General features: G+C 43.7%; 1 protein-coding gene and 1 long non-coding RNA gene across 3 annotated transcripts in view; one reads left to right on the forward strand and one right to left on the reverse strand.

Annotated features, from left to right (window-relative positions):
- The window catches only part of LOC145454636 (uncharacterized), a 43,662-nt gene that overhangs the window by 15,327 nt on the left and 9,339 nt on the right, over positions 1 to 18,996 (forward strand). For both annotated transcript variants that reach the window (XM_080332624.1, XM_080332625.1), the window contains exons 3-9: positions 9,049 to 9,280; positions 9,541 to 9,654; positions 13,724 to 13,861; positions 14,381 to 14,515; positions 14,607 to 14,675; positions 15,373 to 15,559; positions 16,065 to 16,249. In XM_080332624.1, the coding sequence (XP_080188750.1) occupies positions 9,049 to 9,280; positions 9,541 to 9,654; positions 13,724 to 13,861; positions 14,381 to 14,515; positions 14,607 to 14,675; positions 15,373 to 15,559; positions 16,065 to 16,249 (1,060 nt within the window). The remainder of the gene's footprint in view (positions 1 to 9,048; positions 9,281 to 9,540; positions 9,655 to 13,723; positions 13,862 to 14,380; positions 14,516 to 14,606; positions 14,676 to 15,372; positions 15,560 to 16,064; positions 16,250 to 18,996) is intronic.
- The window catches only part of LOC145454637 (uncharacterized), a 27,213-nt gene continuing 8,217 nt past the window's right edge, over positions 1 to 18,996 (reverse strand). The window contains exon 2 of the long non-coding RNA XR_013920188.1: positions 1 to 176. This is a non-coding gene — a long non-coding RNA (uncharacterized LOC145454637). The remainder of the gene's footprint in view (positions 177 to 18,996) is intronic.

The raw sequence follows: 18,996 nt of genomic DNA on the forward strand, positions 1-18,996 counted from the left end.
TTTTGAGGTTGGGGTGTTGTTAACACAGATTCTATATTACTGCACTCGGAATAAGAAATTTTGTGCGGGCGAGCCTCCCTTTAGGCGTGCGTGGCGGCCTGCCATAAATTCCTGCTGGTCCAATTTCCTCATCTGACTCCGGGATGAAATGATGCGTCTTTTTAGATTCTGGTGAACTGTAAATAAACATGCATGCTGGAATCAATTCGTGGCAATTGTTTTTCAAATTATCAAATGCTTGCGGTGTGCTATTTCACGGATTACGTACATAATCGTAGCTCCGTCTGCACAATTTCGATAAGGAATCACTGGTTTCAATGTAAATATGTTATTGCAAAGATCGTATCGGATATCCTTGCCTGATCCATCATTATGTGTTGTAGCAGATGTCAAACAATCGCTGTAATGTCATTTTATTGCTCCTCTAGTTATCACGGAATTCGTGTTTTAGCGACGTCACATCCAACTTACAACCTTCGCATTGTTAGTGATTAGTCGCGTAGTTATCCCAGAAAATCCCCAAATTCTTCGTCTATATTCCTTTTCAGTATCACCATTGTTTTCCTCTTGTGCTGGTTCCGTTTTTTTACTTTGATTCCACCGATAACTCATATCCTATAGTGTCGTGTGACCGTTACTGATGTCTGTGCTAGAACTCGTTAATTAGCCTTTCTGGCGTTGCATAGAGAATCGGGAACAAATTCAATTACAAGTTTTAATTTCTATTTGATTTGCGAGAGTATAATTACCGTATCCTATAGGCAACTGTGGTTCCGCAATTGGTGGACCTTTTTACGATCGCGTTTTAATTTTAGACCTATATCAGATGGATGTTATATTAACATGATACCTACCTATCGGTAACCAAATAGCAGGGGGATCCAACTCGTACCCACAATCGTTCGTATACCGTATGTCAAAAAGGCTGGGAACGCCCGAAGTATAGTGTAAAGTCAATCCTTTCATTATTAACCCACCTATCTATCCATCCATCCATTCATTCCTACATTCATCCACCAATTAAATGCTATTGGATATTAGTTACAGATATTTTGATGGAAGATCCGCATACGGTATATGCAAAGATTGGAATTGAGAGCAAAGCTTATCCACACTAAACTGCAGCCTTGTCGGTTGATAGTAAATGCAGGGACATTTATTCCATCCTTGCTATTTGAATAATAATTGCGCGGTCATTTCGACACTTTGTTCCTGACCTTGATTTAAGGTGGCGAGAGACTGATAGTCGTGAGGAAGCTTGACAACCTCTGTTTATCTAACTTTATTTGGTGATCGCTAGAAGACGACAGAGAGTCGCTTGTAGACTGATCGGTTGGGCCAATTGTTTCAAATTTAGCAATCAGCACAGCCATAGGTCGCATATAGATCGACAGTAGCGCAGATCACTTTCGGAAATCCCAGAATACATGATATGTGATATCGGATAAATCCTGCAGCGGCAATATAACTGGCTAATCATATACTCCGTAAGCGCAGAGTATTTTTTACCAAATCACTGCAAATGTTTAGTCTGGAATTTCCTGACTAATATCTCGTGATGTTAACCGTGGAATATATTCACGGTGAAATCCATATAGACTGTTAAAATTGGCCAGAATCGAAAAGTTGTGCAGGTCTGCTTCGGGAGACCGGATCAGTGGTCAGCTCACGCTGGGTGATCGATTGCATCATTGGCAGCCTGGTTACTTATTCTGATGTCTTCAAAGTTGCATTTGGTATCGGATCGAAATCAGGATTGCGGTTCTCTGATTTGATTTGGTTTCGGAACTCTCAGCGTATTTCATCTCGGTATACTGTGATGTCATATGAAGGGATATTGCACATTGAATTCCAAGTAATTGCGTGGCAATAACGACAGTAGCCCATTCAGATATATCGTTAAACACATTAAGTTTATGCGGTTTGTTTTATAGCCTACCGACGACGGAAGTTTGGCGACAAACATTTGTAAATGCTATGTGACGTCACTATACATTCTTCGCGTGACAGAATTTTCGTGCTGTTTGTCGTGTCTGTTCTTATCTCGACGAGGACGCTGAAAATCTTCCAAATCTCTTGTCAGATAACGCAGCGCTGATTTCTATCTAGTGGCTTCGACTGCATGGAGAGGCGCGTCACTTGAGCGTATATTTATGTCCAAAGCCGCGCACTGCGCATATTATTAACCTCTCGCGAAATAAACCCCGACAACGTATAATAAATTGACAATTATAGCCCTGCCCCCCACCAAACGGCAACCTGATGACCAGTTGTAATATTATGACTTCCTACTTTTATTGTGTAGGTGAGGTGTGCTTTCCACGGTTTTCTTATGAATTGCGGATGCGTTTATACGTCATCGGCTACAGTAGAGTTTGCCAGACATGTACTTCGCAATATGCATTGTCATTCTACCCGCGCGCAGCACCCTCTCTGACCGTTGTTATTTTTATTTAAACTTTGACCTTCAAACTAGGAAGCGATAAATGCCATCTCAATGAGCTATAATATGACAGGCGACCTACCTTGTTTTGTCACGTTGTGATATACAATCATTTATTGTTAACTGGTGTATTGAACACTGTTACTCCAGATGTACCGTTTATGGCCGTAACTCATCGCTATGGAATCGCACCCGTTCTGGTATGACTAGACTCTGCCGAAGTGCGTGATTGAACGGTTAGTTTTTGTTTAGAGTAGGCGATGTAGAGATAGCAATCAGTATCTCATACCTGATTGTCGTGCAAACACTCGAGAATAAGCCGCGCTCCAACTTAGGTAGGCCGTGTCTGTGATTGTATATGCAACTCTGCTTTGCGTAATGTCGCATAATTGACATTTGTACATCATGCAGTTGAGGATTGCATAGCGTGTGATGAGACTTGTTTTTGGGTGAAACGCGTCTGTCGACGCTGCATAAGCCAAGGATTTGGCGCGTCCGAATTGCATGTGGAAACATTGTAATCTCGGGTCATGATGTCGCTATGACGAAACAGGTTTCGGATTTATGTGTTTAGAGTCGATAGTCGAGTTTATGTAACAGTCTAACTGGAATAGGAACATGAAATTTAATTAAGAATGAGTTGTTTTCTTGTCGTATCTGCGTAAAAATATAATTCCGCGCCCTTATTTATTTGGACTGAAAAGGCTTCCAGATTAACAGCGCGTACAATCCGTACATATTATGCGTTGGCCGTTGCAGCGTCAACAATACCGGTTAGGGTGCGCTGTTTCGATAACCACCAAACATTGGGAAATATGAGTTGTTAATGCTGATTTGACCAGTGGCTGAACTTGAACAATGAACAATTGACTACTATTGACGGGACACTGCTGTCGCAATTTCATCGTCGATATTTTCCCTTGGATACCTGTTATTTTGCAATGTAAGTCGGTAACAATTTCAGGAATCAGCTATGACCACCTCCCGCTGCGAGATGGAAAAAAGTGCTGGGTGTCAATGCTGTAATCGGTTGTCGATACAGTTAACACTCATCAATAGTCATGTTATCTTGCGAACGGCAATATCCTTTCTGGTAAGACGCGACGGAAAATTTAATTTCACGGTTGTTTCAGGCCTGACATATGGCGAGGCGATACGCAGTGTAGGTGCAGCGTTTTCGCTAAATCTCCACCCGGAGGAAGTTAGGTATTATACACAAACACTTTTGATTGCGCTGTGTTTGCTTTGGAATCGAAATAGTACTGTTTACAAATGCTTTATTTTAGTTGCGTAAGTGTTCACCGATCAGTGAGACAGATGTACGCGTGCGATGCTTGACAAGTATCAGTAGCTATAGCGTAGATGCCGTTACAGCAGGATATGGTCTTATTTGATTGCGGATTATTGTCTAGTAGTGACTTCGTAAACATCCTGCTGTCCATTTTCATTCGCCTTATTCGCCCGTATGGGTGAGATTATCGTGTATAACTGTATATCTTTGATATCTGGCTGTCCGCCGTGTACCGTCAAAAGACGAAAGAAAATTTGAATCTTGATCTATCAATCAAGCGATCCCTGACAGTGATCAATAGACATGGTATGCCGGCGATTAGAATATAACAACAATCTTCCCAGTCGCACTTATTGCGCGAGGTGCTTATACCCCGTACGTGGTATTTACCGCCATCGAAGACTTTTGTGTATCATTAAACGCGACGAAATCCTATCAACTTTTAAGTACCGATTCTGGCCTTGAGCACACACATAATTGCAATACTGTAACTGTGTCCAACGTCTGCCCGCGGTGCAAAATGCGAGAAGGATTTGGTATCGCGCACGCGAAAAGATAAACATGTTAGTTTGTACACGTGATTGCGATGGGAATCGGTCTTTGCGAAGGTCGACATGCCTCATTAACGAAATGGGGCGATACGCCCGCTCGAGAGTGTGGATATGCCATGCCTGAATTAATCTATGCTGGAATAGCTGCCGCCTCTGCTGTAACAATCACCTGCGCCAAATTCCGCGAATAGCTATTTAGGGTCGTTGTTTCGAGGTCGGTGTAATAAGGACGGTTGATGTGGCAAGGTATAACTTCTAATCAACTGTAATTTAGACGCTCTATTCACAGTCCCCTTCACGTGGTGTTACAGCACCTTTCGTGCCTTAGTTCCTCGAATTTGAACAATGGTGTTGCTCTGGGATTCGCAGCTCGCGAGTGCACTTTATGGCAGCAAGCCGTATCTGTTCCGTTCCGTGATATGTGCTTGCCATATGATCCTCTAAACCGCGTTTTATTGGTGGCACCTTTTGCCTCCGGGCGCGGCGTAATATGCATCTTTCGCGTTTTCTCGCTTGTACTCGAGAAATAGCAAGCACACACCAAGTCGAACGTACTGTAATCGACACTGTGCCACCAAAACAAACACGGCCGCCTTTTTCTTACCTAGTATTTTCGAAAAGGGGGCAGATCAAACTTGTGGAATTTGGTGAGAGCTATAACAAATATCCGATAAAGAATATATTCAGATCAAGTAAACAATGCTAACGAACATCACTAACTCGTCAGCTTCATTAATAGTGCTGGACAACAAAACTTACCAGAGTAATTCGTTTCCCAATCGTGTATTCGACCTGTGTTCGAGTATTCCACCGCCAATCACGATGGCGACATGACAATATGAATGATTTGGAAATTTCAAGTATATGCCTTTTATGCGACTGCATGGAACGTGGTACTAGTTACATCACATTAAGGATATTTAGATATTTAATTGTGCTATTCCATTGCCCTTGGTGAAACGCTGCAAGTCGAACAATACTTCACAGCATTGACGTTTCCGTTGGCGTGCGTATACCATAGTAGCTTTTCTCTACATGTTTTGCATGGGGTTGCCGTATTTTGGAATCGGGAAAGAGGGACACTTTTATCAAATCATAAAATCTAGTTTACCGAAATTGAAAATTTACTGGAAATCTTGCTTTGTTGACTAAAAAAGGTCATCAGCCTTACTCGACTCCCGAACGTCCCTCCCTCACGTCCGCGTTACGTATTTCGCGTCATTTATGTCGATTTTCACTTGGCCTTGTCCATTAGCCTAGCTGTCAAAGCTGTAAAGGAGGACGAATTTCCATATATGAGGACATTTAGGCGTCCTCGGAGGACATTTTCGATTTCCTGAAAAAGTAGGACAAATCCTCCCATGTTTTGCATGGTCCGACAGACCGACACATACAATCGAAATTTTAGAGCTCTCACGACGGGAAAAAGTATCGTAACTATAATCCTCGTTGATAATATAATTCTTATTGACAGGGGGTGTATAATTTCAGTCATTACTCGAAAAATATCGCCTCTCATTAGTCGACTCGGACCATTTTATAATACTGGAGTCGTTGGGCCCAGCTCTATTCATTCTATGCCATGCCGAAACGTCAATGCCGTTTCTTCAAACATTATAAAGAATGGGTGAATTTGTCGACCGCTTTTGTGCGCAGGTCTCTCGCGCAACGATTAGAAGTCGAATTTGTACAATATCATTGGTATATCAGCTAAATTTTGTATGTGTTGCTGTGACTGTTCTATTCGCACGGTACACTTTTGCGACTCTGCTTGAAAGTATATCGGTTGCTGTACGCATGTCACTGGGTTTTAAAAGTCAGTTGTAAAACGGTTGGAATATTGGTCAGTGCCGAGGGCTGGTTAATATAATCCGCGTTAGGTTTTGATTAGGGTTTTCAACGCTTTCATTCGTACTTGAACTAAATCGCAGGCATTTTGTAGAATACATTGTACTACGATCAATCCGCGTAAGTTTTTCATACCACCTACTGCGTGAGAGAATATACGATAACTTGATAGCGCTGCAATAAATAGGTTTATGACACGCCGCGGCTCCTCACATTGGATAAAACTATTGTCGGCTTGATCGTGATTTTGTGCCGCTGCGTTAGAACTGCCGCCCCCGCGGGATATTTGTGTGCTTCCATATCGATTCTGTGATTCCGTCTGTGAACTGTTTTAAAGTTTTACACCAGTGCTAATGCAATTGATATGATGCACCCAGATATATTTACAAGGCTTCGCACATATGGCATATATCTTATGTCAACGGTGGATCAGTGGGGCACTTTGAAGAGCTCGTTGAGAACTAAATTTGACCTGCCGAACAAATTTGCGGCAACGCGCCTACGTAGCGTTTTATAGTTGCGATACTTTGAAAAGGGGATGATTTACAGGGCACTTGATGCATGCTACTATAATATGATAGCGGTTAACCACTTGGTATACATTCCCTTTCGAACCGGTTATTGATCCGGTACTAAATCAACTGCCCTTTACGGTATGCTAGCGTTTTCTACGCCCAGATCACTAATATTACCCGGTTCCTGCGTATGTTAAGAAATAATTTACCGTTGTAGTTGCCACACAATCAATGCGTTTATTGAGGAGTATAGTTTCGAAGTGAGTATAGTTGCTGTATTCATATCGTATGAAAATTGACATTATTCGATTAGAGATAAATTTTATCAACAGACCACCACAATGGGATATTATATTAGCAGGCCACGAAAGATCATTCTGAATGATTTTAGCAAATACGCTTCATCATTCACCCCCTGAAGAGAGTATATGTAGCATGTACGGCTAGTACAGGACAAAGGAATAGAGATCTTGTGGATCTGTACTATTGAAGAACTATACCCACGGCTTAAGTGCAGAACCTAAGCAGGATTTAGGATCTTGTACGTTGGCAGTTTGTTGTGAAAACTTCACCAGCTTCACAAAAGCTAAATGGATAATCCAGAGATAGAATTTTCGAGACCACGCCAAGCTCTTTCGCGATCGGATAAAATATTGTGCCGACAATGACGATGACGAATCGCGTACGTGCTGAAGGATGCCGGCAGTGTCCAGTCCAGTAATTGCTTCGCTGAGGCATAACTCAAAATTTGTTTTGCACAATCGTGGGACATTCCCGTCTGGTTTTGTATTGTGCCTCTACCAATTAGCCCGCTTCGAAGATACGCTTCTAGGTCGAATGCGGACCCACTCGGCGTTGCTAATAATAATACATTAAACGCTGGTGTGGTAATGTTTAGGTTCCTGTGAGGAAACAACATCTCGAGGAATTTCTGGAGGGGCACTTACCGCCGTGCGGTAGCTTTGTGCCGGAACACGTGTAGTAGCATTCCGTTGAATGCTTTTGACATGAGAATATACTATCAATCTACGGCGAGTGTCGTCGTTGGAGGCCGCTGGGAAGCATTTTATCTTCTCGGGCTTTTCAGCGTGCGACAGCGCATCTCTTCTGCGATCTTGAGTAAACACGGGCGAAAAATCAGCTCGAGTGTTTCCCGGGCACATTTCGATAGCAACTGATCGATTCGCGTTAGCTGCAGTACTTTCCAGAGGTCGACAGAGTACTATCAACCCTAGTCCGCAGTCTGCGCTATGCGGCGAATATATCAAGTCTCGAATCGACGACAGTGAAAATCTATACCTCCTAGAACCTTCCTGTATATTTGATATCTAGCAGACGTAATTCCGCCGCCTTAATTCACATAATTGGCCTCTATTTGATTGAACAAGTGAAGCCACGGCAGCGCGCGCGGGGCATGAACTTATTGTGTTTACACTTGTGCGGTTGACACAGATTATGTGTTAAATTCGCCAAGTCGAAAACGTTGTCGAAACTGTTAATTGGTTTAAGCAGTTTATTGCTACAAATTCACAAATCTGTGCAACACGGCCTATATAGTATTGTACGATCGAACTAACGTGGCCGTCGCATTACGTGGATGCCGCGATATGTCGTGATGGACTTTAACACACTTTGAGAGAGTATATATGTATCGAGTGTTATTATCAACACTCGCTGGATATATCATCGATGTTATAAGAAAAAGTTTTTTTCGGATGTATTTTGCGTTGTCCACTTGATTTTGTGAATTAACGATAGCCGCGGTGCTAGTAGAAAAAATGCCGCTCGTCTCTAAACGGATCACTCCACTCCGCTTTCTTCAGTTGCCAAGCTGCTGCTACGAGAGAGGGTGCCTAGCAAAGGTATCTCTCCGCCGCCGTATTGTTATCGAAATACCCGCCGCGCACGGCTCAGTCGGCTGATGCGACGTTTTTCTATTATACATTTAGATAGGCTTATATGAAATACATTTCGAAAGCGAAGTTCTAATGTGTTTACGATTGCGGTCTTGTTGAATTAGACAGACTTTAGGCAGCGTTACTGTCTATAATAGGGTTGAATATATGAATCGCAAGGGTTTTTTAATTTAGTTAATTCCCATTATCTACTCGCGGAATGTTCTAAATTGCGTCACTTAGTTCATTCTTTGAACCTGAGATTGATTCGTGACTTACGGGTGGTTCTAAGCAGATGGAGAAAGTACGCATCGTACTCTTGTTGCACGTTTGAAGGATGCTTGAAAAGGATGAGGGTTTACTTATTATGTTGTTACTTGCGGCCGGCGAGAAATGTTTTGCCGGCATGTGTGTTATGATAATTAAGAATTCTCAATCCTGTTTCAACATGTTTCGCTCGTAGACACTTGAGTACTGTATTTTATTACTGATTTCGTGGGTTTAGAAAAGTGTGTTTGCACTGTAAGTGCAGACTGGAGTATCACATCGGCGGGGCTTCCAACACTGCTATGGAGCGTACTGCGGCTGTTAATTACAACGGGAAACGCGAGACAATGCCAATATCCCATCACCACCATCCAGGACATCAGCCCGCTAACGTGGTCATTTCGGATAACGACAGCGGGTGCTCTTTAGACGAATACGCTTGGGTGCCTATGGGCCTAAACCCGGAACAGGTGAGATACAGCTTCCCGTTGCAAGATCACTAGGCGTCACGCGTGCAGATTCGTAGCATTACGCAGTGTGCTTCATTTACCGTTTCGTTACGAGTATTGAGTTACTGTTGATGTTGTAAACCCAAGACTTTCTAGCGGTTCGTATACGCCCACAACATAGTCCGGTAATTATCAGTAATTACGAGCAAACCGTGCTTATTCCGGTCCTCGACTCGCAATTACCGCTGCCCGCTAATCAAACGATGATTTTTGTATGATAGGTCCAAGCGTATTTTCGAACTTTACCAGAAGACCATGTTCCACTTATCGACAGCGTGGGAGAGAGATACCGTATTCGTCAATTATTACAACAACTGCCCCCTCAAGATAATGAGGTGAATGTCTTTGTTGATATGTTTGTAACTGTTTTGGCACGAACTATGCTACTGCCATTAGTTTGTTGATAAATTCAGTACAAACAATTTTACAGAATGTAGCGCACGGTCGAGAATTATATAAGTGCGCGTTGTGCTCCTAATGTATATAATTCGGAGACATGGGTCTAATACACGAGGAGAGATAGATTACTTACGCTTGAGATTGCATCTAATTTGAATGCATTGATTCAATTGGCGTATCAGTGTCGCGCCGTATCTACATCTGTCAGAGATTTCATTGGGCACAGTTGACTGCTGTGGTATTATTTCTACCCATATTGCTCTTCCACTGCTGACGCGACGTTTCGTTGCCGATTGTAAACCGAAATGGAAAGGGCATATGTACTACGCGCCAAGGCCCTTGAATCAGTTCCGATAAGACAGCCTGCCGGCATTGTAATGTAACTAAACGGAATGCCGCCGAGCGCAATTTGTTACTCGGTTGTCAGATAAGCTCAGTTACTTAAACTGTTTGCTGTCAGTATGGAATGTGCGATTTACAACTCAAGATTTCGTCGGATTTAATGAATTTTGCGAAGTCAGTCTTACGCTATATTACGTCATAAATCGTCGTGTTTAATCCAACCCAGTACTGCAATGGAAGCCGCTGTATTTTGGTCGCATTGGTGTGTTGTTGAGATTATAAATCTAGGTTTAAGTAAAAATTCAGCTCGCGTCGACTCGGTCAACAGTTGATTCCAAATTGAAGCCTTCCACTTCGCTTTGTATGTATGGGAAACACGGATACAAATAATCGGCAGTCGCCGCGCTGCGAAAGTTTACTGTTACTATGTTTCGGCTTAGCACCCCTTCGAGAGTAATAATATTGACGCTCCCGTGCATAATCCTATTTTCGCTCCGGCGGACCACACAGGAAATTGGGTGAATCTGTCAGAAATGCGCCGTTGGGAATTTGTAGGAAGTAACCGTGGCTTACAATAGCGGGACGTGCCGTAACATTTTCCGACACACGTCAAACTTGATCTTCCGATAGCGAGGTATCTTCGCGAAAATCGATTGCGCTCGTTCGCTCCTGTCAGTGAGAAGGAATGCTGTCAAATTGTCAGAGCTGGCGAATGTTTATCGCAGGTTAAATCCACTTGTTTTGTAAACCGAAGCTTGACAGCTGGAATGAATTCACTGTCGTATATTGTGATCGTTCAAAAGTTTACCGTGGCAAGACGCCTTGTTTTGGTGTTGCGTGAAGTCGTTAGTGGCACTCAACTTGGCGTCGTCGCTGTATCGATTTGAACTTTGCTTGAACGCAATGCATCCACGCTAACATGGCTATCGCTGTAGCGAAAGGACGGGAGGTATCACTTTCGAGGACATCAGAGACGCCGATGTGTAATGCTCGGGCTTTCGAGAGCGTAAAACACGATGCCGGGATTTATGTAAGGCGACATTTTCGCCGCAGATTCCCGCCAGAAATTACGATTAATACCTGTTATTAACGGGGCGGTTTAATAGCCTATGTCACACCGTCGCTCGGGCGGTGCTTAACATCTCCTCGCACAAATACATACCTTCCAAATCAGAACTATTTTTAAACGACACGAGCCGATACTACAGACTTGGAATGCGCGTGTATCCGATAATGCAAGGTTGACTCAGTAATAACGAGTTCCGCGATTTCGCGATAAACATTAACCGCCTTTTTTCCAATAGCCATCACAACACCTGCTCGATGTTAGGTCATTATAAATTTCGCGAAACAATGATACTCAGCGGTATTGTAATGGGTCTTCCATCATTAAAATTGACAACCATCAAGTTGGAGTGGCGGACTGACCATTGTTGAATGTGTGGAGAGCGTTTAGTAGCCATCGACTAGGTAAACTTGAGCCTTTCAAACCAAATTGAAAATCTCTAAATAGACTGCGAACGTTAAAGTAAAACGTCTTCAGTGTGTCTGACCGCTGTAATAATCTCGCAAACAATCGCTATTTTATATATCAGCACATGAGCGATTAGTCACGCCAGCGGAACACTCAATTTCTCAATGCCTCAGCTGGGGGGTTGATCCGCGAGCTGTTTTTTCCCACCCGCGCCGCGGTTCTCAGGACGATAATGCATCGACAAGTGGTCACGTGACTGTTTGTAGAGGATTACGCCACTTTATACAACTTAACGTACATGCTTGGGAGAATGTTGGCTCTCATCGACGGTATAATGATGCGCTTTTGAGCGCCGATTTCGCGGTTAATCTCCAAATTGGTTGCGTAAACGAACGATTACTGGCACTCCAGTTCGGTTTAGAGTCTGCTATAACGATATGTCAGGTTCGCATTTGTTTACACATAAACAACGATATTTGTTGCTTGAGCGGCTATTTAGTTGACCGCCATGCTTAATTCGAGCGGTGACCCTGTTTTCTATTAGCGTAATGCCTCGTTTTGTATCACGGGCATTTTCGCAGTCGATTGTTTTTTTCATTGTCTGAACATTTGTGGATCCGCCATTCGCGTGACCTTCGGCCAGAGTCGTTCAATGTCAATTATTATGATTGCACTTCATCGTTACCTTGGCAAATTATTAATAGTCGCGTGCGGATGAACTGAGGGGGCTTTGTTATTAAAACGGAACGTTACGGTAACCCATTAATAACGTTAATGGCCGCCACTTCCCGTTTCTAACAATCCTTGGCTGTCAAAAGATAATATTCATCGGGCATGAATGATGGATGACTTGACCAGGCGCGCGCACCTCTTCACTACAGATCTCGACCTTTGTGCGAGATCTCGTAGAAATCCACTAAAATCGCTGAAATCGCTAGAGCTAACTCGTCGTGTTACATGCAGGCGACTATGTTTAATTACATGTCGCGCGCTGAAACCCAAACTTTCGTGATTGATAAGTTGGAGCGACGCGCTTACGCTGTTTGCACTTGAGCTCTGTCACTTTCGTGGTGGTGAATGCGCTTCAGCAAATTTGACACAAAGACGCTGTTTTAGCGAGAGCATAGCTTTTCGCACTTCGATGAAATGTGTCAAATTGACAAATTGCCATTTCATGTAGATTTCTTTTTAGCGTCACAATTCCTTTCGCTGTTTTCACACGGCTGGTCGTTTTCCATTGGACCTGTTAAGTAAACGAGGATATCTCGGGACTATGTGAAGTTTTGATCAACTTTGCATTCGGCGATAGTTAATGCGGGACCATTTTTCGAATCGATGACTTATTTACTGCGACGGCGCCAGTTCCGCTTATCCCTGTCTTTTCCTAATCCCTATTAATATAAGCGATGCGCCGGACTGCAGTAATTTCGGGATCACACGCTTGGGTTTACATGAACAATTGCGCGGACTCCGCGGACTAGTTCATTAACAGTTGTTTGAATACAAACAAGGGCGTCTCTCATGAATTTCGTTTGTAATGATATCTGCATTTGGCTCCGTGCGAACTGATTTAATGATTTAATCGTGCTTGCTGAATGAGTTGACGTGGCCAGATAACCTGTGACTGTAGTTTTAGCTACATAGTTAAAGGGGGTGGGAAAGTCTCTTCGGCCCCATCCTGACTATGCGCCCTGTTTTTCTGTCGGCGGAATTCTTATCGGCACTGTGAGAAAGACCGATGCAATTCCGGACTACAGTTGAAACGATATTGAAATCCATTAAAATGATGGGTTCCTATTTCATTACTACAACCCGTAATTGCGTATCGGTTCGATCTGACGCGATTGTGGCTTCGGAACCGTTTAGATAACGTTCGATTATTCACATCATCGTTCGCGTCGGTTATCGAAACAACCCGATCATATAGTACATGTTGGAATAGCCCATCTTGTTCAGTTTTGTCTTTCAAGAGTCATCGAGCGGTAGATTAGTATCTGGCTGTTTCGGACTATAATAGACACCCAGCAAGTGTAGTCCGATTGTGGTGACGTCAATAATAGACTACTTGGTACATTGCATCGGATATTTTCTTTGAAAGTCACCCGGAATTCACGAAATCTCCCACATAGGCAAATTATAATGCGATAATCCCTCGTTTCTGTGTCTGTAATTTGTAAACTTAATCGCAGGTTCGGTATTGCAATGAACTGACCGAGGAAGAGGAAAGAGAATTGAAGCTTTTTAGCAAACAACGAAAGCAGGAAGCGCTCGGAAGAGGTAGTGCAAGGATATACTCGCACTCCGCGCCGTCTACGCGCTGCGAAAACGTGAGTGAATGCGAATTGCACATCTCCACTGGCGCATTCTTGATTGCTTTTTCACTCGCTCGTGTAATTAATGTACCGCGATCAAAATTAGATCCTTGGAATCTTCGCTGTCGATTATAAATTAATTGGTGCATAATCCATTCAAGATATTTGGGTCATAACTCGTTAATCGGGTATTGTGTCTCTTAAATGGATAGTGTGGTTGTGAAACGATGGAGGTAGAATGATCCGCTGTGTTCTAGAGAAATGCGCATTGCGAGAAGTATACCATCACTCTCTTAATTTGAGCCACGCGCAGAAATCGGCTCATGCTGACCCGTGTGGCGCAGAGCGACGGCCAAAGTGGTCATAGTCATTGTTGGTACTCAAACCGACGTTAGTAATTCGGAAATATAGGAGTACTGCGTTACTGGCCACCTCAGGTCGCACCGCGCGAGTCCGGGACTTGAGTTAACTGCGTGATCTTACCATATGCTCGTTAGCGTGACAAATGGTCCCCTTACGGTATATCATTTGCAGTGCGGCAGCACCATCAAAGGGGGTGACGTGGCGATATTTGCAACGCGAGCCGAAACGGGAGTTTGCTGGCACCCTAATTGCTTTGTGTGCTCTCTGTGCAAAGAGCTGCTAGTGGATTTGATTTATTTCTACCAGGTAAGAGAATATCACGCTTTTGTTGACTTGATTTATCGTCCGAAATTCCCGATTTGTAGTACTACTCTTCATTCTTTGTGTTTTAACGCAGGACGGACAGCTTTATTGCGGAAGGCATCACGCCGAGAGTCTTAAGCCGCGATGCTCCGCGTGTGATGAGGTGGGTCAGTTGTGTCACCGTCGGTGTTTCGACCGCCCTAAATTGTCTTTCTGTATAAATACGGGACGGTTTTCTCGTTTGCCCGCGGAATGTGTAAACACGATAAAGCCTAATCGAGTAGGCCGCCTATTGTCCCGACTGCCTCGCAGTCTTTGCGAAAGTGTATCATCCATCATGTACTTGGCAAGCGCTCCGTAATGTAAAAATTTATGATAAGATATCGTTGGGTTCCTCGCGCGTCTGACGCGGCCGATTCCGATTTGCTCGGAAATAGCGGTCGTGTGACGTCATATTCGATTTGCCACGTCTGTGTAATCGAGGCTGCCCGGTTCTAAATCGAGACGCGATAACTCATTGGCGATTTAAAGTTTCATGTCATTATTTATTTGTCGCGTCTTCCACGGAGGCAGTGATGAATGAGACATCAGCCGGTTGTTTTTTAGAGTTCTGGTTCCGAATTTGTTAGCCTGCAAATTACCTTGTCAGTCAGTGCTAGATTGAAAGTTATTTTGTTGTTGACCGGATGGTTACAAATGATCGAAATTATATTAAACTTGTGTTTTGAGGCCACAGTTGTTATTTTTTACATGCAATGCCATCATAGTGTTTCTGTCACTCCGATCCTGTCAAAGATTTGGCGCCATTATCGCGTCTTTTCGTGACGTAAGTTTTGGTTAGTTATTGTTTTCTATTCCAGATCATTTTCTCCGACGAATGCACGGAAGCGGAGGGCCGCCACTGGCACATGAATCACTTCTGCTGCTACGATTGCGAAGTCGTGCTGGGGGGTCAACGGTACATAATGCGAGACGAGAAGCCATACTGCACCCGGTGCTTCGAAGCGAGATACGCGGAATACTGCGACACTTGCGGGGAGATGATAGGTATGATAGTCCGTGGGCATATAATGATATGAGACCAGAGCAGAGGAGGTCAGAAACTAAGTACTTCTACTTCTGCTTGAGTACCAGTGATGACTACTTTCACAGCTTCTGGATAATATCTTGCGAGACTTGAGCAAGTGGGTTAAAGTTCGGGTTAGGGTTGAGTTGGATTAGGCTTTGGGTTAGGGGTAGTTTTCTGCAGATGAAGTCACCTTCTTGAGCATTGCATGCGAAAGTGTCGCATGCTGACATGTGGGACAACCAGGGATAATGTCGATTTAGTGGTACAGCGTTTCTAGAAATCTAGAGTTCAGAGCATTATCTGCCGGTGTGAGACAGGTCGCCGTGCTTTGGTCGGCGCGAACTCTGTTGGCAGGCATTTTATTGGCCGCGCAAATATGTACCCAGCGAAATGAACAAATAGTTGTTATTTGCCCCCGTGAAAAGGTCGTGATAAAGGCCCGTTGCAGCGGTGACACGACAAATCCCAATCTCGCTTTTACAGGTCTCGACGTCGGCCAAATGCAGTACGACGGACAGCACTGGCACGCCACCGAAGACTGCTTCTCATGTATGAGATGCAACGTGTCGCTGTTGGGAAAACCTTTCCTCCCCAAGCACGGGCAGATATTTTGCTCCAAAGCGTGCAGCATCGGCGACGACCAGTCCGTTTCCGAAACCGACTCCCAGGTACGCATCGCGTGTTTACTCGTCGGCGTAGATGCATTTCTAGCCTTGAGGCTCGCGCCGTAAATACATAATGAAAGACTTTATTACGCTTAACGACAGATGTGGCAATTACGTTTTACCGGAACCTCGTAGAGATTCGGTGTTAGGCATTATCGCTCTCACGGCAGTTGGTATACCGTCTTGTGCCCTTTACTGTGAGGTTACCGCCGACATTAATTGCCGGCTTCCAGCCTTCTAGATTCTTAGATGGAAGGGTTCTGAACTTTTGTCGCCGCGCGGTATCACAGTTTTGACTTTACGAGTGCGACACAGCGCGTTCGAAATCCCCGTTTACGGCCGCTCTCTGCGCGCCTGTAAGTTTTACGGCTCCGTCGTCCGGGCTTACTGCTTTAAAGTTTGCCAGTTGTACACGACCATAAAGCGATTACCGGACGTGCTGCCTGGCGCGTAGTGCGAAACTTAACTACTTTTCCTTCACCTCTCGTAACGCCGTTTCTAATGTCGCTCGCCCGCGCGATCATAAACGATCAACTTGGGCTGAACCGAGGGAGTGAAGTCGCTGTGTCAGATGTTGAAAGGCGAAAGAAATTGCTTTTTTTTGGTAACCTTCCACTTGATAAGATTGCAATATGATTCACCGTGAAATTGAGCCTGCGCGAGTGTCTACGCGATACCGTTTGAAGCCATGGTTATAAAACAGTTAATTTCCTTACCGTTTTATGGATCTAGTGAGACGTTTGTGTTGTACCAATCTATATATAGAAAGTCTGTGATGGTGACTGATTTCATGATGGGTTCGATATCTCGTCGCTTGATGAATGAATATCACATTGTCGACCCGGGTGTATTTGACTTTATGCTTTACGTCAGTTCGGTCTATACATCACTTGACTTTATGGGCCAGTGATGTTACCAATTGGGATGGGCCTGATTTGATAGCAACTCGAATCATGATTGATGCCACGCGACTCGAATCGAATGATTTAAAGCGAATCAACAAGAATTTTCGTGGCGGGCACTTGCTGGTATTGCCTCACGGGACAATGCGGCTTTGATTGGTATCTGCCAGTAACTATGCTCAAAGATATCTCGAAACTTGGGAGATGACGCGTGTAAGCAACTAAGCGTATGCGTGCCGACTGCCTGTGCTCTGCACGTTATCATTTAAGATGCCCGCTCTGGAAGTAATATTACTGATATTTTATTCCATAAAATAAGGAAATATTTAATAATGGTGATTCGATTTTGTCCAGCCATAGTTACCGAGCGCGCACATGCTGTGTGGTGGTGTGGACTTGGTTATGTGGACAGTGTCGTTTACAATTACCCGTAATCCAGTAGTTGCGCCGTTATCGGTAATGCAAACACGTCGAAATTGTTTGTAGTTTGTTTTCTCGCTACATTGCCCTTCCGCACCGATTAAGTCGGATGTATTTGCGCAAGCATCCAAAGATCATCATTTATCTCAATGCTGGCCGCAGCGTTTCGTATCATTTGTCAAGTAACCAATGTTCGCGACGGCAATTTGTCTTCAATTAACGCCCGTCTCTAACGCGGAAAGCATAGAGACACATACCCGGGCACTCGATAAGGGGAAGCTGGCGTTGATTAATATCTGTCGTAGGGATCGCGTACATATTTTATGATATTGACACGATGTTTGCGTTGGTCAAGATACGCCGTCGCAGCGCTTTTTTGACACGTTTATTGCGCCTTTGGTATATCGTACGTGTTGCGATATCCGCGTATCGAAACATTGTCGACTGTGGCGGAACCGTTTATGCCCTGTTCAGCACGTCTTGCTAATACGGATCTACGTCTGTTAGGTTCAATGCCCACTTGGGCCACCTTACCTAGGTTTGAATACTGTGAACTTGTTTGCAATAGCTGTGACAGTTTCGGACAGTAGCTACTCGTATCGCGTTTATTTGTTTTGCATGACAAATAGATTAGAATTTCGAGACTAACTGGAAATTTGCAGTTTGCTTTCGACTTATGGCGCAATTTGACAATTATCATATCATGGCAAACGTTGCTGATCTTAAATTAATGTTGTCGGACTTTAAGATTTGTTATTCCGTCCAAAATTCAAGCGCCAATCGCTGTAGCTAGTCGAGGGAGTTGAGCGTGTATACTAGGGATGTTCAAAAATGACTTTTTTATCAAATTGTTCTGACTACTTGATAAAATTGGTAGGTTACCTAATTTAAGCCTTCACATCAAATTTGGTTCAATTCCAGCCAGTAGCCGCATTGCTACAGGAGAATAAAGTTAATATTTATTACATGAAAACAAATGAGTAAAAAAATCCAAAATTATCTGTTCACCCGATGAAAGTGTCAGGTTGTCTATAGAAACGATGTTCACCAAATTGCCGTCGAAAAATTTGGATTTGAATAAAATAGTATTTACGATGGGCACACCTATAATTAAAGAATTGGTCACCGTAAATACTATTTTATTCAAATCCAAATTTTATCAAGTGGTCAGTGCAATTTGAGAAAAATAGTCATTTTTGAACACCCCTAGTGTATTGTATACTGAACCGACATCGTGGAGATCTTGGATTATGTAGGAAGTAAACAATTTCCCGATAAATTATCCCGTCTTTTCGGCCTCCCGGCGAAACAGCTGCGCGCCCGGTGACTGATACAGATACGGAATGATGCATATTCGCCGTGCCGAATCGTATTGTTGTTATTCCGAGCTCCCCTCCTTTGTTATCAATTGTCGCTAGACAAACATCT

Source organism: Botryllus schlosseri, chromosome 13, assembly GCF_051294905.1.
Source record: "Botryllus schlosseri isolate E-star chromosome 13, Bs_hap1, whole genome shotgun sequence".
NCBI classification, from domain to species: Eukaryota; Metazoa; Chordata; class Ascidiacea; order Stolidobranchia; family Styelidae; genus Botryllus; species Botryllus schlosseri.